This window comes from Oncorhynchus mykiss, chromosome 20, assembly GCF_013265735.2.
Source record: "Oncorhynchus mykiss isolate Arlee chromosome 20, USDA_OmykA_1.1, whole genome shotgun sequence".
Taxonomy (NCBI): Eukaryota; Metazoa; Chordata; class Actinopteri; order Salmoniformes; family Salmonidae; genus Oncorhynchus; species Oncorhynchus mykiss.
In genome coordinates this window covers 26,630,508-26,654,580 of record NC_048584.1, presented here as the reverse complement: position 1 = coordinate 26,654,580, position 24,073 = coordinate 26,630,508, and the positions used below count along the sequence as shown (strand labels likewise).

The 24,073-nt window shown below is 40.9% G+C and overlaps 2 protein-coding genes across 4 annotated transcripts; one reads left to right on the top strand and one right to left on the bottom strand.

Moving 5' to 3' along the window:
* The first annotated feature begins 39 nt into the window (after positions 1 to 39).
* cntd1 (cyclin N-terminal domain containing 1) lies at positions 40 to 15,798 on the top strand. The gene is made up of 7 exons (XM_021576277.2): positions 40 to 312; positions 5,351 to 5,426; positions 5,518 to 5,692; positions 8,380 to 8,542; positions 14,576 to 14,720; positions 14,891 to 14,987; positions 15,176 to 15,798. The coding sequence occupies exons 1-7, from the start codon at positions 144 to 146 to the stop codon at positions 15,290 to 15,292; spliced, it is 942 nt and encodes a 313-aa protein (XP_021431952.2). The 5' UTR covers positions 40 to 143; the 3' UTR covers positions 15,293 to 15,798.
* Positions 15,312 to 22,486, bottom strand: LOC110499256 (E3 ubiquitin-protein ligase MARCHF7). 3 transcript variants are annotated; one of them, XM_036956080.1, is made up of 9 exons: positions 22,326 to 22,486; positions 21,924 to 22,030; positions 21,532 to 21,687; positions 21,049 to 21,229; positions 19,407 to 20,745; positions 17,853 to 18,022; positions 17,644 to 17,753; positions 16,820 to 16,921; positions 15,312 to 16,057 (listed from the first exon to the last, which is right to left on the bottom strand). In XM_036956080.1, the coding sequence occupies exons 2-9, from the start codon at positions 22,011 to 22,013 to the stop codon at positions 16,052 to 16,054; spliced, it is 2,154 nt and encodes a 717-aa protein (XP_036811975.1). In that variant the 5' UTR covers positions 22,014 to 22,030; positions 22,326 to 22,486; the 3' UTR covers positions 15,312 to 16,051. The 3 variants fall into 3 exon arrangements, with proteins under 3 accessions (XP_036811975.1, XP_036811974.1, XP_036811973.1); XM_036956079.1 differs by having other exon boundaries at positions 21,924 to 22,005; positions 22,326 to 22,481; XM_036956078.1 differs by lacking the exon at positions 22,326 to 22,486 and having other exon boundaries at positions 21,924 to 22,316.
* Positions 22,487 to 24,073: the final 1,587 nt, after the last annotated feature.

Below are 24,073 nucleotides of genomic sequence, written 5' to 3'. Positions count from 1 at the left end.
AAAGATTCGTTTTTTTTAACAGTGTGTCAACCGCCATCTCATGGCAAAATAAAGTACTGCATTTTCAAAAATTAACTCAGCGGACAACGAAAGTTTTTTTTTTATCTTGCCATTTTATTTTTGGCAAGCTAGTAACTTTAGCTATGGCGAAGAGATTCATATTCTTGCCAAACCAAAGCAAAAACCTAAAGTTTGGTGAAGCTTCTTTTGAGATTTTATCAGACTTTCTCATAAATCTCAATATCAGAAACAAAGATAAACTGAGCAATTTATCACGTTACAGTGGGGATTTTAAAGACAAAAGATTGATAGGTAAGTTTTTAGCTCGCTGCTGGCTAACGGTTGTTCGTACCTTTGGTCAACTATCTCATTGTTCTGTCTGTGCTTTGGCAACGTTCCTTACAATAGGGTGACCAGACGTCCCCATGTACCGGGGAAATTTCCCCGTTTTTAACTGTGCAGACCGTAAAGTGAAATATTTTACTTGGCAAGAAAGACCAGGCAGTAGAGCCTACGGGTTGACGTCTCAATCGCGTTGTGCTTGTTTAAGCCAAACAGAGGGGGCTGCTCGCTATAGTAGCTTCATTCACTCTTCTTCTTCAACTAACTACTTGCTCGCGATAGTTTTAGAGAAAACTGCTATGGAAAACTTGTCCAGAAGCTAGCAAGTGTTAAGTGAATCCACAACATCACCACAAACGTCTTTTCAAGCCAGGTAAATTACAATCGTTTGAGATACTAGCTAGGGATGTTATAATATCACAATGTATTATATAGATAGATGATCTGCTCTATAAGGTTTTAAATAGGTTATGCTAGCTAACGTTAGCTATATAGACTAAGTTAGCTAGCTAGGTTAAAAAACGTTCACATGTAAACAAACATGCAGTGGACAGGCTATTTTGAAAATATGATTATATTAAATGAATGCACAATTTATTCAGAGCATATTTTTGTAGATTACAATTTGAATGGTTTGGCATTATAATAAGTAGTGTGAAAATATATTTAGAAATGTTCATGGATAGCATTAGCAGTGGAGAGGAAGGAGAGGAGGAAGACTGGATAGGAAGAAGAGTGAAGGAGACAGAGGAGGAAAGATAAATATATGATTACAGAGCCTGTCAATTTATTATTCCAAACAATGTTTTTGAGATAAAATACAAACACGAGGCAAGCAATGGGAATCTGTTAAAATACTTTGGTTATCTAATAGTATGCTATTTATTAATACAGATTGGAGAGGAAGGAGAAGGAAACATGAAGGGAGTAAAAAGACTGAAGCAAGGAGAGTGTAGAAGAGTGAGGTGGAAAGGTGAAGAGAAGGAAAGGAAGACGAGTGAAGAAAAGAGGAGGAGAAAGATTGGAGGAGAATAAAAAGTTAAGAGAGTAATTAAGACTGGCACAATGAGAGTGAAGAAGAGCAGACAGAGGAGATACAATGACTCTTTCCAATAAATGGAAATGCACTTTTTTTTATGATAAACATGATGAGAGAGATTTCCATTTCATACGCTCAGGTCAAGACGATAGAATGGTTCACTGCATCCTCTCTTTCAATTGGCAGCCGGTGAAGAACAGCAGTGGTGGAACATCAGCAGATGAAAAAGCATAAAGCCTCTCTGATTGCCCGTGTTGATATGTCCTCTGTCACCACATTCTTCAAGAAGGTAGAGCCTTCCCAAGAAGAATATGGTTTAGCTGTGCAGGAGGGTGTCTTTGCATACCACACTATGCGACACAATCATAGTTACAGATCTATGGACTGCACAGCACAACTGACACGGAAGCTTTATGAGCAAAAGTTTACATGTGCTAGGACAAAATGTGACGCCATAGTGAGTAACGTGTTAGTAACATGGGCAACTACTTTGGTAACACAGGACCTAGACCAGGTTGAATTTGTGTCCCTGTCCATTGATGCGTCCAATCATGGGCATGTAAAGCTGCTGCCAATAGTAGTCAGATATTGTAAGATATATGAAGGCAGCACATCTGTGGAAACAAAACTGCTTGACTTTGTTGAATTGAATGGAGAAACAGCAGAGGAAATTGCAGCTGAGGTCCTGGTGGTCATCCAAAAATGTAACTTGGAAAACATTCTCTGCCGACAACAAATACCAACTTTGGAGGACTGAATAGGCTGGGGAGGGTCAATGTCCATACCAAAGTTAAAAATGCTCTGCAGTGGGAGGTGATTGGCTTAGGTTTTCATTCATAACACGGCCAGAACAGCTTTGGATATGACGTAATGTCACAGCAATGTTCGCTGGATGTCCATGCTCCCTGCTCTAGAAAGAGTGCTGAAAATGTATGTGCCATTGAAATCCTTTTTTATTTCTGAAGACAAATGCCCTGTTGTCCTGCGAACAATGTTCGAAGATCCACTGACTGAACTTTGGCTGGCCTTTGTCCATGGAAACTTGACTGTATTCAGTGACACGATCAAGATGCTTGGAGGCCAGGACCACTGTGCTGTGGACTCCGCTGCAATTCTGAGAAACGTTGAGGCAAAATTGACTGCAAGACGTGATGAAAACTTCATTCCAGTTTTGGTCAGAGGACTTTGAGAGAGCTAGAGGAAAATGGAGCCATGTCTAAAGACAGCTTTCTCAAAACATCCCAATCATTCTTCACTATGGCTGTGAACTACTTGCAAGCATGTGAAAAGCACACAGATAATCTAAAATATTTACATTGTCTCCTTTTAAAAAGGCAACCTCTGCGCAAAGAGATCCAGAAGGCAGCAGACACACTGAAGGAAAAATGCCCCAATGTGACCATCAATGAGGATGCATCATTGTGTGACGAAGTTACTGGCCTGCAAGAGTTCCTAAAGGGGGGATCGCTTGAAGAATGGAAAACATCTGAGACACCGCTTAGTCAGAGATGGAGCACGGTGGTTACCCACTTCAAATAGAATGACATCCCACACACTAACCTGGCTAGATTAGCATCTGTTGTCATGTGCTTACCTGGAAGTAATGCACCAGTCGAGAGAGTGTTCTCCCAAATGAATGATATATGGACAGCAGCAAGAAATAGGTTCACTGTTCCTACCATCAAGGCCATGCTTATTGTGAAGACAAACTTTTGACCTCCCCTGCCAGGAGTTCATGGAGAAGCTGGCCAAAGACAGAGCAATCCTGAAGAAAATACATTCTTCTGAGAAATATACAGATTAGGTTGGTATAAGTATATTATGTAGTTACCAATCTCATCTGCATCTTATTTCTTTATTATGTTGTTAAGTATTTAACGTATACTATTGTCTGTTTTTTCAAATTTGTTCATGTTCTATTCTGCTCTTATTCTACCAGGACCACTGAATGGCTGTTCAGATTGGACAGTTCTTTCTTGTCTGTAGTGTTTCTGTAATATCCGTTCACCTTCACACTCCTAGGCCAGACTACACTCAATCATATGACCTACTGAAAAGATGAGTCTTCAGTAAAGACTTAAAGGTTGAGACCAAGTCTGCGTCTCTTACATGGGTAGGCAGACCATTCCATAAAAATTGAGCTCTATAGGTGAATGCCCTGCCTCCAGCTGTTTGCTTAGAAATTCTAGGGACAATTAGGAGGCCTGCGTCTTGTGACCGTAGCGTACCTGTAGGTATGTATGGCAGGACCAAATCGGAAAGATAGGTAGGAGCAAGCCCATGTAATGCTTTGTAGGTTAGCAGTAAAACCTTGAAATCAGCCCTTGCCTTAACAGGAACCCAGTGTAGGGAGGCTAGAACTGGAGTAATATGATCAATTGTTTTGGTTCTAGTCAGGATTCTAGCAGCCGTATTTAGCACTAACTGAAGTTTATTTAGTGCTTTATTCCGGTAGCCGGAAAGTAGAGCATTGCAGTAGTCTAACCTCGAAGTAACAAAAGCATGGATGAATTTTTCTGCATCATTTTTGGACAGAAAGTTTCTGATTTTTGCAATGTTGCGTAGATGGAAAAAAGCTGTTCTTGAAACAGTCTTGATATGTTTGTCAAAAGAGAGATCAGGGTCCAGAGTAACGCCGATGTCCTTCACAGTTTTATTTGAGACGACTGTACAACCATCAAGATTAATTGTCAGATTCAACAGAAGATCTCTTTGTTGGGACCTAGAACAAGCATCTCTGTTTTGTCCGAGTTTAAAAGTAGAACGTTTGCAGCCATCCACTTCCTTATGTCTGAAACACAGGCTTCTAAGCGAGGGCAATTTTAGGGCTTCACCAAGTTTCATTGAAATGTACAGCTGTGTGTCATCTGCATAGCAGTGAAAGTTTACATTATGTGTTCGAATGACATCCCCAAGAGGTAAAATATAAAGTGAAAACAATAGTGGTCCTAAAACGGAACCTTGAGGAACACCGAAATTTACAGTTGATTTGTCACAGGACAAACCATATACAGAGACAAACTGATATCTTTCCAACAGATAAGATCTAAACCAGGCCAGAACTTGTCCGTGTAGACCAATTTGGGTTTCCAATCTCTCCAAAAGAATGTGGTGATCGATGGTATCAAAAGCAGCACTAAGGTCTAGGAGCACCAGGACAGATGCAGAGCCTCGGTCTGACGCCATTAAAATATCATTTACCTTTTTAAAAGGATATTTACAAGCAATATCCACCCTGTACAATATATATATTGCTCACTATGCTATTTAGCTTAAAATTTGATAATTTGAACCTTTATTTAACTAAGCAAGTCAGTTAAGAACAAATTCTTATTTACAATGACAGCATATCACGGCCAAACCCGGACGACGCTGGGCCAATTGTGCACCCCCCTATGCTACTCCCAGTCCCCACCGGATGCAATAGAGCGAGCCCAGGATCGAACCAGGGTCTGTAGTGACGCCTCTAGCACAAAGAAGTAGTGCCTTAGACATCTGCGCCACTCGGGAGCCCTATCCCAAGAATCGAACCCACTCTCCCTACATGTACATATTACTTCAGTTCCCTCAACTAACCAGTGCCCCTGCACATTGACTCTGTACCGGGACCCCCTGTATATAGCCTTGCTATTGTTATTTTACTGCTACAGTTTAATTAATTGTTACTTTTATTTTCAATTTTTTTTAAACTTATCTATTTTTTATTTAACACTTTTTTCTTGAAACTTCTTAAAGCATTGTTGATTAAGGGCTTTTAAGTAAGCATTTCACTGTAAGGTCTAGTCTACACCTGTTGTATTTGGCGCATGTGACAAATAAAATTTGATTTGACCCTGGCGTTGCAAGTGCCATGCTCGAAAGTTACCACAATAAACTGTCTAGCTAAAACATTTACAGACTTGAACCGTAGGACTAGGCCATGAAATCCAATCTGAATAGGCCTAAAACATCTGGCTCTGTTTTCCACAGAATGCATTTTCCTTGTCACAGAAGAGTTAAGACTTGACCCCTTGGTTGGATATCATGCTGTTGAAATACTTGAAAGGTAAGATTCATGATTTGAAAACGGAAACTATCAGTTATCTGTCAATGTGATTAAAAGTAAGACCAATCTAATGAGTATCTTCTGCTAACAGGTTTATGATAAAGCACCTGGAGGATCTGTTTTCAACACCACACACACCTGCAGGGGCAGCAGGTGCCCATGAAGGAAATTACGCGGACCTTGTTTATGAGAAACTGAGTGAGAAGTTCCATCTCATTCTCCTCTCTTGTGTGCAAATAGCAAGCAAACTGTCTTTGCACAGTGCTGTGAGTTTTGGGAAACTTTTTCATTATCATATGTAGTTGAGGTTGACCGATTATAATTTTTCAATGCCGATACCGATTATTGGAGGACCAAAAAAAAGCCGATACCGATTAATCTGGCGATTTTATATACAGTGCCTTGCGAAAGTATTCGGCCCCCTTGAACTTTGCGACCTTTTGCCACATTTCAGGCTTCAAACATAAAGATATAAAACTGTATTTTTTTGTGAAGAATCAACAACAAGTGGGACACAATCATGAAGTGGAACGACATTTATTGGATATTTCAAACTTTTTTAACAAATCCAAAACTGAAAAATTGGGTGTGCAAAATTATTCAGCCCCCTTAAGTTAATACTTTGTGGCGCCACATTTTGCGCGATTACAGCTGTAAGTCGCTTGGGGTATGTCTATCAGTTTTGCACATCGAGAGACTGAATTTTTTTCCCATTCCTCCTTGCAAAACAGCTCAAGCTCAGTGAGGTTGGATGGAGAGCATTTGTGAACAGCAGTTTTCAGTTCTTTCCACAGATTCTCGATTGGATTCAGGTCTGGACTTTGACTTGGCCATTCTAACACCTGGATATGTTTATTTTTGAACCATTCCATTGTAGATTTTGCTTTATGTTTTGGATTATTGTCTTGTTGGAAGACAAATCTCCGTCCCAGTCTCAGGTCTTTTGCAGACTCCATCAGGTTTTCTTCCAGAATGGTCCTGTATTTGGCTCCATCCATCTTCCCATCAATTTTAACCATCTTCCCTGTCGCTGCTGAAGAAAAGCAGGCCCAAACCATGATGCTGCCACCACCATGTTTGACAGTGGGGATGGTGTGTTGCTTTTACGCCAAACATAACGTTTTGCATTGTTGCCAAAAAGTTCAATTTTGGTTTCATCTGACCAGAGCACCTTCTTCCACATGTTTGGTGTGTCTCCCAGGTGGCTTGTGGCAAACTTTAAACAACACTTTTTATGGATATCTTTCAGAAATGGCTTTCTTCTTGCCACTCTTCCATAAAGGCCAGATTTGTGCAATATACAACTGATTGTTGTCCTATGGACAGAGTCTCCCACCTCAGCTGTAGATCTCTGCAGTTCATCCAGAGTGATCATGGGCCTCTTGGCTGCATCTCTGATCAGTCTTCTCCTTGTATGAGCTGAATGTTTAGAGGGACGGCCAGGTCTTGGTAGATTTGCAGTGGTCTGATACTCCTTCCATTTCAATATTATCGCTTGCACAGTGCTCCTTGGGATGTTTAAAGCTTGGGAAATCTTTTTGTATCCAAATCCGGCTTTAAACTTCTTCACAACAGTATCTCGGACCTGCCTGGTGTGTTCCTTGTTCTTCATGATGCTCTCTGCGCTTTTAACGGACCTCTGAGACTATCACAGTGCAGGTGCATTTATACGGAGACTTGATTACACACAGGTGGATTGTATTTATCATCATTAGTCATTTAGGTCAACATTGGATCATTCAGAGATCCTCACTGAACTTCTGGAGAGAGTTTGCTGCACTGAAAGTAAAGGGGCTGAATAATTTTGCACGCCCAATTTTTCAGTTTTTGATTTGTTAAAAAAGTTTGAAATATCCAATAAATGTCGTTCCACTTCATGATTGTGTCCCACTTGTTGTTGATTTTTCACAAAAAAATACAGTTTTATATCTTTATGTTTGAAGCCTGAAATGTGGCAAAAGGTCGCAAAGTTCAAGGGGGCCGAATACTTTCGCAAGGCACTGTATATATATTTGTAATAATGACAATTACAATAATACTGAATGAACAATGAACACTTTTATTTTAACTTAATATAATACATAAATAAAATCTATTTAGTCTCAAATAAATAATGAAACATGCTCAATTTGGTTAAAATAATGCAAAAATACAGTGTTGGAGAAGAAAGTAAAAGTGCAAATGCAGTAAAGTTTGAATGAATGCTTGCGAGCCTGCTGCTGCCTACCACCACTCAGTCAGACTGCTCTATCAAATATCAAATCATAGACTTAATTATTATATAATAAACACATAAATATGAGTCTTTGGTCATTAATAGGGTCAAATCCGGAAACTATCATTTTGAAAACAAATCGTTTATTCTTTCAGTGAAATTCACGGAACCGTTCCGTATTTTATCGAATGGGTGGCAACCCTAAGTCTAAATATTGCTGTTACATTGCACAACCTTCAATGTTATGTCATAATTATGTAAGATTCTGGCAAATTAGTTCGCAACAAGCCAGGTGGCCCAAACTGCAACGAACGCAAGAGACGTGACACAATTTCCCTAGTTAATATTGCCTGCTAACATGAATTTATTTTAACTAAACATGCAGGTTTAAAAATATATACTTCTGTGTATTGATTTTAAGAAAGACATTGATGTTTATGGTTAGGTACATTTGTGCAACGATTGTGCTTTTTTTGCGAATGCGTTATTGTTAAATCCTCCCCCGTTTGGCGAAGTAGGCTGTGATTCGAGGATAAATTAACAGGCACCGCATTGATTCTATGCAACACAGGACAATGTAATGTAATCGGCCATAATCGGCGTTCAAAAATGGCAATTACCTATGGTTGTGAACTGGAAATCGGCCCTAATTAATCGGCCAACCTCTAATCTGTAGATCACCATTTGTATCACCATTCATAATGTCAATAATACGTTTCTCACCTTTCACTTTACCAGGTGGTCGACAACAACACAGCAGCGCAGTTTCTTCACTCGATGGGCCACAGCGTTTCCAAACAAACTATCATGGACATGGAGCTGATGATCTTGAAAGCACTTGACTTCAGGCTAAACACCCCCAACCCTCTGACTTATGTTGAGATACTCCTGGAGGTGCTTGGTAAGTATTTCACATTCTGTAGTCCTTATGATAACCATAAAAAGAGACATGACATTTTGCTGTAATGAGGTCTACATTACATGCTACATTCCTATTTAGGCCTGTAGAACCCATTGCCTACAGGCAATGACCAAAAGCGGCAGAATGTTATTAATATCTTTAAAAAATATGATTTAAAAAAAACTTGATAAATCCAATGTTTCTATGTCAAACTGTTTTGTTATATTCCAGTCTTCTGTCTTCTGGGTAGGCCATCATTGTAAATAAGAATTTGTTCTTAAAACTGACTTGCCTAGTTAAATAAAGGTTACATGAAAAAAATAAAAAAAAGACAAATGTATATAAAGTGTAATATTGGGATCGAAACTCACAATTGAATACATTTCAACTCTATATCTGACATGGTACAGGTGTCTTCTTTAAAAAAAATCCCATAACCATGTGTGTGCGTGCGGTGTATAGTGCTGTTTCAAAATAGATTTGTTTAAGACTACCAAGAATCACTCTGTGACCCTGATTTAGCCCACTGCTGTAAAATGTTTATACAGTAAAATGCCTCTGGAAAAGTTGTGTGAGGAGGTAGCAGGGCTGAGGGGGAGGTTGGAGTTTAACCAGAGTGAAATTCTCACGCTCCAAGGAGAGAACAAGGCACTCACAGCCAAGGTAAAAATCCATGATTCCAACATGGATAGTTTTTTCAGGGAAAACAGTGATGAAGGAGTCGCTACTAGACATACAAAGTCATAGCATGCGTGAAAATATTTTTTTTCTGGGGTTCCTGAGGATGTATCCGATAATCCAGAGGGCGCGATCAGAGAATTCATGCAATCTGCCTTGAAACTTCCTATAGAGACTGTAAACAAGGTGGCTTTCCACCGAGTACACAGACTTGGAGCTCGGAGCGACAAGACCAAGGGTCCCCGACCGATCATCGCAAAATTTGAACACTACCAACAAAAGGAGATTATCAAAGCAGGGGAAGGGAGCTTAAAGGGACCAAATTCAGTCTCAATGACCAATTTCCAAGGGAGATAAACAAACGTCGTAAGAGACTGTATCCGGTACAAAGGCAACAGAGGGAGAAGGGTAAGCGTGCCTTTCTCATTGTGGACATACTCTTTATAGATGGACAGCTATTCTGAGACAGCTCCATAACACCATGGCTGTAATACATTCTACAGGGACTTCAGGTTCTGAAAAAAAGAAAGTATGGGAACTGTAAAAATATCTGAACACTATGAAGTGGATATGAACACACACATACTCAATTATATGCTCGCATACACATACGGACTTATACATACACACACACACCTGATCTTTCTCTCTCCTCTCACTCTCTTTTCTCTTCTCTCACTCTATTGTCGAGAACTGTTTTAATATTTAATATGTTTATTGTTTGTATCTTTTTTTTTATGTATTTGTCTACAAGTTTATATATGTTTACAACAAGCATGGGGAAGATATCAGGACAGCACACTCTTATACAGACATCGTACACACTCACTAAATCACATCCAATATCATACACATCAACCTACTCAGATTTACTACACACATAATATCTTGTCTTAATTTTCTAACATCTGTGGCATTGGCTCACAGGCAAGGGAATAAAACAAATATTGCTAGAACCTATTTCTTGAATTCTAAATATCAGACATTTGAATGCTCTAATTTTGACCGGCATAATATCTCTGATGGCAGTGAAAAGTCACTAATTATGGTCAATTTAGACTGAGAATAGGATCTAGTTATGGTAAAGGGTGAAATAAGTATAGTCAGTTATAATTGTAACAGTTTAGCAGATTATAAAAAAAGAAGAGCAGTCTTTATGTGGCTAAAATAAAAGGAATATAATATATACTGTTTACAGGAAACTCACTCTACATCCTTAGATGAAGTTGTGTGGAAAAAAGGGATGGGGTGGTGAAATAATTTTCTGTCAAGGCCAAAGGAACTCAAAAGGTGTGATGATATTAATTAACAAAAATGTTGATCTGAATGTGCAAATAGTCAGGAATGATTTGCAAGGCAGGTGGATCTTTTTGAATATGAAAGTGGACGAAAAAGAGATTTGGCTCATTAATCTATATGGTCGAAATCAGGATGATCCATACTTCTTCGAAAACATTTATACCAATTTATTGAACTTACAGGCAACAAATTATCAAATCATTATGGTAGGAGACTATAACACAGTGTTAAGTACTTTAATGGACCGTAAAGGTAATCACTCTACAAACTATCATCACTGTGCCCTTAAGGAAATCACAAATATTATGGACATTTGTCCACATAGTGGATATTTGGAGACTAAAAAACCCCGACCTAGTGAGATATACATGGAGGAGACTTCATCAAGCTAGTTGTCTTGACTACTTTTTCTCTCTTGCATTAAAGGTTAAACAAGTTTTAATAGGGGACTGCGATTGGATGAGATTGGATCATCATCAAATTGGCATTCACATATAGGTTTTCCACGTGGACGGAGATATTGGAAATTTAATCAAAGTTTACTGGAGGACAACATATTTTTAACTAAGACAAAATAATTTATAACTGAATTTTTCCAGTATAATAGAGGTTCAGCAAATCACCTTATTGTTTGGGATACCTTTTAAATGTACCTTCAGAGTTCAGGTAGATAGCAATAAAAACGATACTACAGAGATACAAACTAAGTTAGACGAAAAACAAAAAGAACTTGAGAAACTTATTCAAGAACGATCTAATGTAATCTATTACAAAAATAAAGCAAACTGGATGGAATATGGAGAAAAATGCACACAATTCTTCCTGAATTGCCAATACAGGAACACTAACAAAAATAATTTGTGGAAACTCATTACTGAAGACGGAGTCATCTATGATTCTCCAAATGATATTTTAAGAGGAAGCTAATTATTTTAGGCAGATGTTCTCTTTTCCGTCCCATCTTCTCCAACTCAATGAAGATTACTGTAAGGAATTATTTCCAAATAATATAAAAAATGGAAAATTAACAAATGTACAGAAAGATCAGTGTGAAGGCCAAATTAAAGAGCAATAACGTTTTGAGGCTATTAAATCCTTTCAGTCTGGAAAAACCCCAGTGCTTGATTGCAGCCTTTTTTGATATACTAAAAGCTCCATTGTTAGATTGTTTTAAATACTCCTAAAGAAATGGTAGTCTTGCAGGTACTCAGCAGAAAGGTCTGATTTCTCTATTATTAAAACAAGACCCAGATGGCAAATATAAAGACCCAGTCTATCTAAAAAACTGGAGGCCCCTTACACTTCAATGTTGTGATGCAAAAATACTAGTGAAATGCATAGCATTCAGAATTAAAAAGGTTTTACCAGGTATTGTTCATCCTGATCAGACAGGTTTTTAACATGGATGATACATTGGAGATAATATACGACAACTACTAGAAATAATAGAACATCATGAAACATCTAAGAAGCCAGGCCTGGTATTTATAGCAGATTTTGAAAAGGCATTTGATAAAGTAAGACTGGATTTTATTTATAAATGCCTGGATTTTAAATAGTAAATAATGGCTACTTCTCAGAGAGTTTTGAAATGTCAAGAGGAGTTAAACAAGGGTATCCGCTGTCACCATATCTATTCATTATGGCCATCGAAATGCTAGCTATTAAAATCAAATCCAATGACAACATTAGAGGATTAGAAATCCAATGCTTAAAAACAAAGGTGTCCATGTATGCCTATGACTCAAGTTTTATATTAAGTCCGCAAGCTAGATCCCTGCAATGTGTCATTGAAGATCTAGATAGCTTTTATGTACTCTCTGGACTAAAACCAAATTATTATTAGTGTACAATATTACGTATTCGGATCTTTAAAAAATACAACTTTTACATTACCCTGCGGTTTTCCTACAGTTGAAGTCGGAAGTTTACATACACTTAGGTTGGAGTCATTAAAACTCATTTTTCAACCACTCCACAAATTTCTTGTTAACAAAATATAGTTTTGGCAAGTTGGTTAGGACATCTACTTTGTGCATGACACAAGTAATTTTTCCAACAATTGTTTACAGACAGATCATTACACTTATAATTCACTGTATCACAATTCCAGTGGGTCAGAAGTTTACAAGTTTACACTAAGTTGACTGCCTTTTAAACAGCTTGGAAAATTCCAGAAAGTGATGTCATGGGTTTAGAAGCTTCTTATAGACTAATTGACATCATTTGAGTCAATTTGAGGTGTACCTGTGGATGTATTTCAAGGCCTACATACAAACTCAGTGCCTCTTTGCTTGACATCATTGGAAAATCAGAAGAAATCAACTAAGTCTGGTTCATCCTTGGGTGCAATTTCCAAACACCTGAAGGTACCACGTTCATCTGTATAAACAATAGTACGCAAGTATAAACACCATGGGACCACACAGCCGTCATCCCTCTCAGGAAGGAGACGCGTTCTGTCTCCTAGAGATGAACGTACTTTGGTGCGAAAAAACAACAGCAAAGGACCTTGTAAAGATGCTGGAGGAAACCTGTACAAAAGTATCTATATCCACAGTAAAATTAGTCCTATATCGACATAACCTGAAAGGCCGCTCAGCAAGGAAGAAGCCACTGCTCCAAAACCGCCATTAAAAAAAGCCAGACTACGGTTTGCAACTGCACATGGGGACAAAGATCGTACTTTTTGGAGAAATGTCCTCTGGTCTGATGAAACAAAAATAGAACTGTTCGGCCATAATGACCATCGTTATGTTTGGAGGAAAAAGAGGGTAGCTTGCAAGCCGAAGAACACCATCCCAACCGTGAAGCACGGGGGTGGCAGCATCATGTTGTGGTGGTGCTTTTCTGCAGGAGGGACTGGTGCACAAAATATATGGCATCATGAGGGAGGAAAATTATGTGGATATATTGAAGCAACATCTCAAGACACATCAGTCAGGAAGTTAAAGCTTGGTCGTAAATGGGTCTTCCAAATGGACAATGACCACAAGAATACTTCCAAAGTTGTGGCAAAATGGCTTAAGGACAACAAAGTCAAGGTATTGGAGGGGCCATCACAAAGCCCTGACCTCAATACAATAGATTTTTTTGGGGCAGAACTGAAAAAGCGGGTGCCTACAAACCTGACTCAGTTACACAAGCTCTGTCAGGGGGAATGGGCCAAAATTCACCCAACTTATTTTGGGAAGCTTGTGGAAGGCTATCCGAAACGTTTGACCCAAGTTAAACAATTTAAAGGCAATGCTACCAAATACTAATTGAGTGTATGTAAACTTCTGACCCACTGGTAATGTGATGAAAGAAATAAAAGCTGAAATGAATCATTCTCTCTACTATTATTCTGACATTTCACATTATTTAAATAAAGTGGTGATCCTAACTGACCTTTTTACTAGGATTAAATGTCAGGAATTGTGAAAAACTGAGTTTAAATGTATCTGGCTAAGGTGTATGTAAACTTCTGACTTCAGCTGTATATAATGGGCTGATGGTGAAGTAGACATACTTGGTATTCATATCACAAAATATATAAATAAGCTCTCCACAATGAATTTCAATAGAAAACTTGTAAAAATAGACAGGATCCTGCAACCATGGAGAGGTAAATACCTGTCTATTTATGAAGAAATTGCCCTGATTTAACTCCTTAGTCATATCTGTTTACTCACTTACTTATGGCGCTGCCTACTCCTGAAGATTTGTTTTTCAAATCATGAGAAAAATGTTTCATCTTGGGGGGAGGTGTCTCGAATTGTTGATGTAAACCTATGGTGGAACTGTGGGTTGATCTTGGAGGGTTCGGGTTCACTTTTTTTGTCCTGGTGGGAGTTCAACGTGTCAACGTGCCCTTGAGCAGGGCATTAACCCTGGATGCTTCTGTGTGTCGCTCTGAATGGGAGTCTGTTGGATGACTGGTATGGTGTAGTTGTTGAGCTGCTTCACTGCAAGGATATTGTATGTTTTGGATATAGAATAAAAAAATAAGTTTTTAAATGCCTCTTGGTGTTTCCGGTATGTAACTATTTATTCACTACCCACCATATCCTACAGGGCACAATGACTCTTCTATCCCTGTGGAGCACCTGCATCATCTCAGTAGACATGTGCTCCAGTTCACCTACCTCCAGAGGACAGCCATCTATGACTCCCTGCTCAAGGCCACCACTCAGTGCCTGAGCCCATCTGACGAACAGAGGTAGGCTATGTCCCAAAAGGCACCCTATTCCCTATAGTGCTCTACTTTTGACCAGGGCCATTGGCAGCCATAGTTCTCCCCTCTCAATGTTAGTAACAGTAGGCCGTGTGTTTAGTTAACAGCAGTGTAACAGCCATAAATAAGTATGTGTCCCCTTTGAAAACCAACAGAAAGACTTTTGTGTCGGTGACTGAAGACTGCATGCTTCTTGGTGTTGGTGTCATTGCTGTGGGTGCATACATCCTCAATGTCACTAACTGGGAACAGGTGATTAGCTACTATAATATATCCTTCTTGTAAACAGTCATAGTATTAACCTTTATTTCTTCCATACTTAGTAAGGTTTAAGCTATTATGTTGAAGTTGGATTGTAAACTTTCGCTAAAAACTAGTGTTTGGTTACTACTGTGCATGCTGCTCAGTGAACTAGTAACGGCCCAACCATTGATCACCAGGTAGTGGAGGAGCTGAGTCACATCACAGGGATCTCAGTGAAGAGCATCAGTGATTTCACACATGTTACACTGATGCACATTACCAAGAACAACTCTCCCATGGTCACAGCAACTTGAGTCGAGTCACATTCATCGATTGAAAGATTTTATTTACGCGAATTTGTTTTAAGTTGGTCTGAAACTTGACAATGAACTAAGTTTCTTCAGCTACAGGTTACAGGAAGTTATGAAAGAAATAAAGCCATTGAGACATAGACAGTACAGTACTGTACAGTAAGACAGTACAGTAAAACTACAGTGTCTGTATGTAAAAAGATTGAAAGGTTCGCACCAAACATCTGATATAAAAACTAGCTCCCTGAGTTTGACTTTCTAGTTGATTTCCTTAAGAATTTAACTTCTATTTTCTGGATGTTTATTTCTGTTTACTGTTCCAACAATTAGCACCATTAAAGAGCCTTCTTCCATCTATCAAGTCAGTCATATCTGTTAAATGTCATAGTGTGCAATATAAAAGCAAAGCTGATGTTAAAATCCTAATAATAGAAATGTAATAAATAGTGTAATAAGTAATTCATTTAACTTAAATAGATAAGAATAAATGTATTTATTATACCCACCACCTCTGTCAAGTTATTTCTCCTCTGTCCAGATGGTACCATTGAATAAGATGCACTGCATCGTGTGTTAAAATCATTTCATGAAATAAGTTAGAATAAATTCATCATAAACGTCACTTCACCCAGGATTTAAAAACAGGAAGTAAGAAGGGTGAAGGTGTCAGGTGGGTGGGTCAGGTGTCCCTGGCGTGTGATTGCCTCTCTGGCTCCCTCTGCTGGCTCTCACCCTCAGTGTGCGTGGAAGAAGAGAAACCCATCAAACCTGAGGGAGAATCAAGACAACATCCAGTCAACTGCTGTTATTCAACTGTAGATAGCTATTCAGAGAGTGTGACACATTTCACTGCACCTATCCGGTGTATGTGACAATAAAACATCTTAATTTGGTGATATATTTTTTTATAAAAGGCCCGTAAACACAACAGGTTCCATTGATCAATCATTCTTCAATCAAAGTTGTCCTTTAAACCTAACAGTCTTTCAAATCAAATTATTTAAAATCAGATTTACTCCTCAAATCCATTTTACAAAGAAGGCAATTATTTAGTAAATTGCAGACATCTCAATATAAGAACTCTGGCTATCAAGTGTTGATCCATTTAGATTTGCACAGTATTTCTGTCACCAAATGATCAACACTGTCGTCACCTACTGTTGGCCCCTGCTGTTCTCTGAATCAGGTACAGTCTGGTAGCCATCTAAGATAAAGAAACATTTCTGACCTTCAATCTATCTCATACTGTGGCAGATAATCATGAATGTACCAATTAGTTATACTCCATTATTTATGGGAAGCCTAGTGAGTCATCTTGTTTTAAATCCCTCTCTCTCACTTATACTGTGTACCTCACCTTTAAAACAGGCTTAGATATAGGCTATCTACTTTCTGAAGGAGTAACAACAGCATTAACTTGTGATACTGTATGTATACATGGATAGCTGTGGAGTAGTCTGTACCATTGGGGAACAGGACGTTAGTCCCTCACTGCATGAGCACCATCACCATGAAACAGTTCCTCCCTACCCTAGAGACGGTGTTGCTACGTGACTGGGCCACCTGCAGCAGCTCTGAGAACCTCTGCCGAAGGATCAGCAACATGTACAGCTCTGGACTGGTCTGCTCCACCTGGGACGGCAGGGAAGTCAGAGGAGGTTAAAAGAGAATATGGATGAGATAAACAACCTACTAATATTTACTCCTACTAGCATGCCATATCACCCAGCAGGTTAGTGTTTTTCGTCATGAATCTTGTTCTGGAGGCAGATCTGCAGAGTGGTCACTAGCTAGCACAGCCACAAAGTCATAAAATCTGATTTGAAACCTAACCCTAACATTCAAATCAAATGTATTTATATAGCCCTTCGTACATCAGCTGATATCTCAAAGTGCTGTACAGAAACCCAGCCTAAAACCCCAAACAGCAAGCAATGCAGGTGTAGAAGCACGGGGGCTAGGAAAAACTCCCTAGAAATAAACCTAGAGAGGAACCAGGCTATGTGGGGTGGCCAGTCCTCTTCTGGCTGTGCCGGGTGGAGATTATAACAGAACATGGCCAAGATGTTCAAATGTTCTAACCACACTGCTAACCCAAATGCCTAACCCTAACGTCAAATTATGAACTAAAGGCACATTTTGATTTTCATGAATTACTACAATATAGCCAATTTTGACTTTGACTTTGGAAATTTCTCAGCTCTGCCTCCAGAGCAAGATTCATAACCGTAAACGTCAGCCTGCTACCACACAGATAAGCATTTATATTGTAAGTCACAACAATAGACTGATACAGTTATTGCACAGCTGGGTAGTATGCTATAGGGATATGCAAAATAAGGGATGTTGTGTACCTGTGTCTGGCCATGCCTTTGGTAAAACTCCTCCATGTCAAAGTCGTCCAGATCCAGTGTTAGGCTCCCCTTACACAACTCACAGGTTTTGACTGCAGACAGTGTGGTCCCTGGAAACACATGGTAACACACACACTTCATTCCTTCGATCAGTTCAGAGCCACACCCTCATGATTCATTTCAACAATTAAATCAGTCATTAAACTTACCTGACTGTATTTTAGTCTGGATCCACCTCTTCAGGCAGTCGTGGTGGATGTACTGCAGGCTGCCGGAGCAGAGACAGGGGGTGAGCAGGGGGTTGGTCAGGGAGCCAGCACCACACTGACAGATACGACACTGGTCCCCTTCCTCCTCATCAGACGACTCTTCCAACAGACTGTGGAGGTTAGAAGACTACAAATGAGATGAAGAATATAGGATGATTTCATGCTACTTTATAAAGTTGTTCTTAATGTTTTGTACACTCAGTGTAGGTCAAATTAAGATCCTACATCTGTATAAAAGCAAAATAAATACCAAACTTTATCAAGGTACCAGTAACTACACTGCTCAAAAAAATAAAGGGAACACTTAATTAAACAACACAATGTAACTCCAAGTCAATCACACTTCTGTGAAATCAAATTGTCCACTTAGGAAGCAACACTGATTGACAATACATTTAACATGCTGTTGTGCAAATGGAATAGACAACAGGTGGAAATTATAGGCAATTAGCAAGACACCCTCAATAAAGGAGTGGTTCTGCAGGTGGTGACCACAGACCACTTCTCAGTTCCTATGCTGATGTTTTGGTCACTTTTGAATGCTGGCGGTGCTTTCACTCTAGTGGTAGCATGAGACAGAGTTTCATCCAGGATGGCACATCAATGCGAGCTGTGGCAAGAAGGTTTGCTGTGTCTGTCAGCGTAGTGTCCAGAGCATGGATGCGCTACCAGGAGACAGGCCAGTACATCAGGAGGCGTGGAGGAGGCCGTAGGAGGGCAACAACCCAGCAGCAGGACCGCTACCTCCACCTTTGTGCAAGGAGGAGCAGGAGAAGCACTGCCAGAGCAGTAGGTACTGAGATGAGATCCTCAGACCCCTTGTGAGACCATATGCTGGTCCGGTTGGCCCTGGGTTCCTCCTAATGCAAGACAATGCTAGACCTCATGTGGCTGGAGTGTGTCAGCAGTTCCTGCAAGAGGAAGGCATTGATGCTATGGACTGGCCCGCCCGTTCCCCAGACCTGAATCCAATTGAGCACATCTGGGACATCATGTGTCGCTCCATCCACCACAGACTGTCCAGGAGTTGGCGGATGCTTTAGTCCAGGTCTGGGAGGAGATCCCTCAGGAGACCATCCGTCACCTTCATCAGGAGCATGCCCAGGCGTTGTAGGGAGGTCATACAGGCACGTGGAGAACACACACACTACTGAGCCTCATTTTGACTTGTTTTAAGGACATTACATCAAAGTTGGATCAGCCTGTAGTGTAGTTTTCCACTTTAATTTTGAGTGTGACTCCAAATCCAGACCTCCATGGTTTGATAAATTTGATTTCCATTGATCATTTTTGTGTGATTTTGTTGTCAGCACATTCAACTATGTAAAGAAAAAAGTATTTAATAAGAATATTTCATTCATTCAGATCTAGGATGTGTTATTTTAGTGTTCCCTTTATTTTTTTGAGCAGTGTATATTTAGAGAGGATACTCATCTGACATAATGACAAGAACAGAAGGAAAGAGTACTTGTCCCATTCTCCAGCTCCTCTCACCGTTCTTTGATTTTGCGTAACGTCTCTGGGTTGGTAGCCGTTGCTGATTGGGCCTCCTGAGCTGCCATAGCACCGCTACCCTGCTGTGCGTTGCTCATCTGAATGTGAGCCACCTCCCTGCGGATGTCACGGAGGGCCATCAGGGCCATGGTCAGGTGATCCATCAGCCCAGAGGTCCCATGGCGTGAGGCTTCACTGGAGGACGGAGTGTCCTCTGTACTACTATTGGCCTCTCCTCTGACCTCCTCTGGTTCCTCCTGCTGGATCCTGCTGACCAGCTGGGAGTGCCTCAGGGTGTAGCTGGTCCTGGGTGGTGAGGCCTCCAGCACCGGCCATCTCTCTGACCCCAGCCAGATGGGGTTAGCTCTCCTGGGGCTAAGGGGGCTGAGATGATCCAGCTCAGGGAGGTGTTCATACAGCTGCTGCGGGATAGTGAGAGCCCTGCTGGCTCTCTGTGTGACAGAGGGTGTTATGGACAGCGGTGATATCGACAGTCGACCTACTTGCATTAGTGAAGGCATGGGACTATATCCTTCTCCAGTGTATGAAGCTCTACTGTTTGGTGATTCTTCAGGGGTGCTTGTTGACTCCAAACTCAGCTGGGACTGCAGGCCCCTGGGACTCCGGACGGTACGGACACTGGGAGACTGAGAGGCAGTCCACCTCACAGGGATTTGGTAGCTCTCTCTATCAGCATCCTGACATGAATGGCTGTCGTCTTCCCCGTCTGACTCAGACTCGGAGGACAGAACACCCAGCGTGCGGAAGTGGCTGCTGAGGGGGCCGGTGAAGGAGTCACTGAGGCTGAGAGAGCTGCTTTCCAGGGTGCCACTGCTGGAGGGGCATTGCGAGGGGAGGGACTCCGGTACGGACAAAGGACTGGTGTCAGCTAAACTCCTGGAGCAGAGCTCAGCCCTGTAGGTGTCCTCACTGCGTACGTACTCCTCTGTGATACTACTGCTCTCTGAGAAGCCCTGGAAGGGATCCGAGATCAGCTGGACATAGTGATGGGACTCTGGGTCTTCTGGGCTGGGGGAGCGGTGGTACTGCAGTGAGGGAAGACCGGGCCAATCTGTGTAGGATCTTCTAGAAAAGGTCAGGGGCTGTGGGAGGGAGCAGCTGTCTAATGGCCTCTTGACCAGATCATGTCTTGTAGAGATGTTTGAACTATCTGCTCGGTCACATGATGGTGCTCCTATCTGTTTCTTCACCCTCAGTGTGTCTTGACTTTGTGTTAGTTTCAGAGTGTTTGACTTAGTTGCACATGTGGATAACTTACAGGCTCTGTTTTTTATAGCCACAGATCTGTGTTTGTGACATGGTGGAGATTGTTCCTTACCTTGAAAAAAGCATAAAGAAGAGGGTATATAAATTTGGTAAAAAATTTACATGTAAATGGAGTCATTGGACCCCAAACCTCTGGTGAGAGAAGTCCGTTGTCTAAGTTTTCCAAACTCGATCCAACCCCCCCCCCCCCGTGCACATTGTTTTTTCCCTAGCACTACATCGTCAAGCTTTGATTTATTGAATCAGCTGTGTAGTGCTAGAGCAAAAAACTAAATGTGCACCCCCGGGGGGGGGGGGGGGGGGGGGGGGCATGGTCTAAGAGGATGCACCAGAGGATGCATTGTGAGAATCTTACAGTGGGATGCCAGTGGGGCAATTGCTCTTCTCCATGTCTTTGATGTGGTTGCCAATTCTGCTGTTCTACTTTGGGTTACACTGCTCTGGGTTCCGCTGGAGATGGCAGGAAAGCGGGACTCTGAGCCTTTGTTCTGTGAGTTTCTCATCTCTGATCTGGTGGATTTCACAGAGCTGGAGGACTGAAAGGCAGCAAGACAAGGTTTAGAGAAACTATTAGAGGATTGATAAAGATGAATGTAGGCTACAGTCTCAACCAATGAACTGTAGAGATGTTGACATTTTACTTTAGTCATTTTGCAGACTCTCTTTGTAGTTAGTGCATACATTTTTCATACTGGCCCCCCATGAGAATCAAACTCACAACCCTGGTGTTGCAAGCACCATGCTCTACCAACTGAGCTATACAGGACCAATGTTGTTTCAATGACATGACAATGTTATGTGGCACTTGTAAAACTGTAGAAGTGTGAAGAGTTAATACCTTCTTGGTGCCTGGCGCTCCCTGTGCCCATGGTCTTTCATACCTGCGGGCTTTGAACCTATTTGTCTGAGGTGTTGGTGAAGGCGTCCGTACTCTGTGTACTTCCCTCCTCACCTCTGCGTCTGTCCTTTCCTGTTCCTGTCTGCGTAGGTGGTCCTGCAACATAATTACCTTAATTTCCATATAATCGCCTTAATTATCACCATCATTATCATCACTTTCATTCAGCAATAATCTCTACACCATAGGCTACCACTGTTATCTGTTGCTGTCATACTTGAACAACATCCGTCATGCAATTGTCTATGCCCTGTAAACTTTCATGTCATTTAAATTATTTGAGAACTGCTAATGTACAAGATTTAGGCCTACCTCTTTGGAACATAGCTTACCTCATATTTAAGGTCTCTCCTCTTCCTCACCGCACAAATGTGTTCAGCATTGGTGAGTTTCTCAGCTGCGCGTCTTTCCCAGCTGTACATTATGTGGACAAAGACTCCTGACATACAACGTTACAGATGGTCGATATTTGAAGTAAAGTTTATTGATTTATAAGATTACACATGGAGCTATTTTACATATCAACAAAATTAGCTAGCTAGCTAACTCGTTGGCGTGTTCGTCACCATAATAATGTAATATATTAGCTAGTTAACGTTATATAATAGGTAGGCTAAGACAGTTGGATCGGTTGAATTGTGGTGGCAGATGCTAAAGCAAATGCAAATGCCCTACCATTCTGTTAACCTATTAACTAATTACAGAATAGCTAAATTATTATCATCTCCTCTTACTATTTAATCGAATCCATTTTCAGTCAGTGAGCCGCTAGATAGCTAGCTACTTCCCAAACTCTGTGTTTTCACCTCTGATGCGTCTCTTCGTCTCCATAGAGATGAGGCACGCTCACAAAACTTCAAGTGGAGTTGTATGGGCGTGTCGGTCGCGCACATGCAGGTTTTTTTAAATGGAAATTTGTCTCCCAAAAATTATACAACAGGTCAGATCTGAGCGCATTCATGTTGGTAAATATAGGATATCCATAGCCCATCCAAACAGCTCCATCACTTCCCATATGGTCACCATGGAAACATGGTAGGTAGTCATTGGGGGATTGATTTTTTTATGGCTCACTTGCCAAATAAGCAAGTAAGTTCTTTACGGGCCCGCCTTTTGCTTTTTCCTAGCAATTGGTTGCTATGCTGCTACTGTTTCCATGATTTTGTTGATGCAGTGTATGAGATTCATAGGCCTTATCAACCTGGTCACTCACACCTATAGGCTACAGTACAGTCTAGTTCACACAATAATCTAAGTAATACACAAAAGTAGTTCCCTGCATGCTGGTTTTCCTGCCCCCTGTTTTCTTATGAGGCAGAAAGAAAAACATTTGACCTTTTTTGAATGTAAAAAAACATCTTTACTCATGTCTCTACTTCAATAATATAACTTACTTCAGTAATATCAGTGCCAGTTCGAGGTGGCCTTCTCTTTACCCTTATACAATACAAACACAAATAGCTTCTTCCCGCCCCTGTTTCGGTAAAAGGCTGAGGATGGAGCTAAAGAAATGTAATCACTCTCAAATTCATGTACAGAGATATGAATGCAAGGACTGACCATCATCATGATATCAAAATAATAGTTTTAACCATGTTTTGAGGCGGTATAGTGTTTGTTTACAAACATTGGAGTAAAACAAGCTTATATTTTGGGTTCTGATGGAGTACGACAGTTGAACTAAGCTCATGAGACATTTCTAAGTTATATTCTTCAAGAATCAATGGGTACATGTCATGTGGCTACTGCTGATTGCCCATTTAATGGACAATTAACAGCATGTCAAATTGTTGTTGTGCTAACCTTACAGCTTGAGAATATGCCTGCCTACCCCAACTTCAGTAGCAGATTGTATATCTGCTATGGAGATATCATGGGAATAGAGAAATCTGCACCCCATGATCCTTCAGGAGTCTCACAGGCAGCACAACATCTGAGTGCAGAGCGGAGCGGTGTGAGGGATTACAGCTGCCTGAAGCACCTGAGGGAAGGTGTGTGCAGTGGAGCTGCTGTGTGCGAGGTAGACTTTGCTTTGGCATAGAGAGTGATGTTCATCCCCAATAGCACCCTATTCTCTGTTTAGTACACTACTTTTGACCAGGACTAAAAAAACAGTGCACTAAATAGGGAAGAGGGTACCATTTGGGATGCAGTGAGAGAGAGGTGCTGGAGTTTCAGTGGATTAGTAGGGGATGCAGAGGACAGACTTCACTCTCGCTGGCATAACACTGCTTCAGCTCTGCATGACTGCTGATCGCTCCAAATCAAATTTAACCCTAATTAATCTCTCCTCCTCCCTGCCTCTCTGGATGCTTCCCAAATGGCATCCCTTTATAGTGCACTACTTTTGACCAGGGCCTATAGGGCTCTGGTCAAAAAGAAGTACACTATTAAGCGAATAGAGTCTCATTTAGGACATAGATTCTGTCAAAACCCACACACTGGAACCGGCAGCCCTGGGCTGGGCACACACCTGGCTGGG

Bases quoted from the DNA above. Each gene is read 5' to 3' on its own strand.
- LOC110499256 (XM_036956078.1), bottom strand. From the start codon at position 22,037: ATGTCAGGAGTCTTTGTCCACATAATGTACAGCTGGGAAAGACGCGCA. The intron at 18,023-19,406 runs GTGAGAGGAGCT...TAACCTCCACAG, and splicing joins TTACGCAAAATCAAAGAACG to TCTGTTGGAAGAGTCGTCTG. The intron at 16,922-17,643 runs GTACACAACATC...CTGCCGTCCCAG, and splicing joins AAAGGCATGGCCAGACACAG to GTGGAGCAGACCAGTCCAGA.
- cntd1 (XM_021576277.2), top strand. From the start codon at position 144: ATGGCGAAGAGATTCATATTCTTGCCAAACCAAAGCAAAAACCTAAAG. The intron at 5,693-8,379 runs GTGAGTTTTGGG...TCACTTTACCAG, and splicing joins AACTGTCTTTGCACAGTGCT to GTGGTCGACAACAACACAGC. The intron at 14,988-15,175 runs GTGATTAGCTAC...ATTGATCACCAG, and splicing joins ATGTCACTAACTGGGAACAG to GTAGTGGAGGAGCTGAGTCA.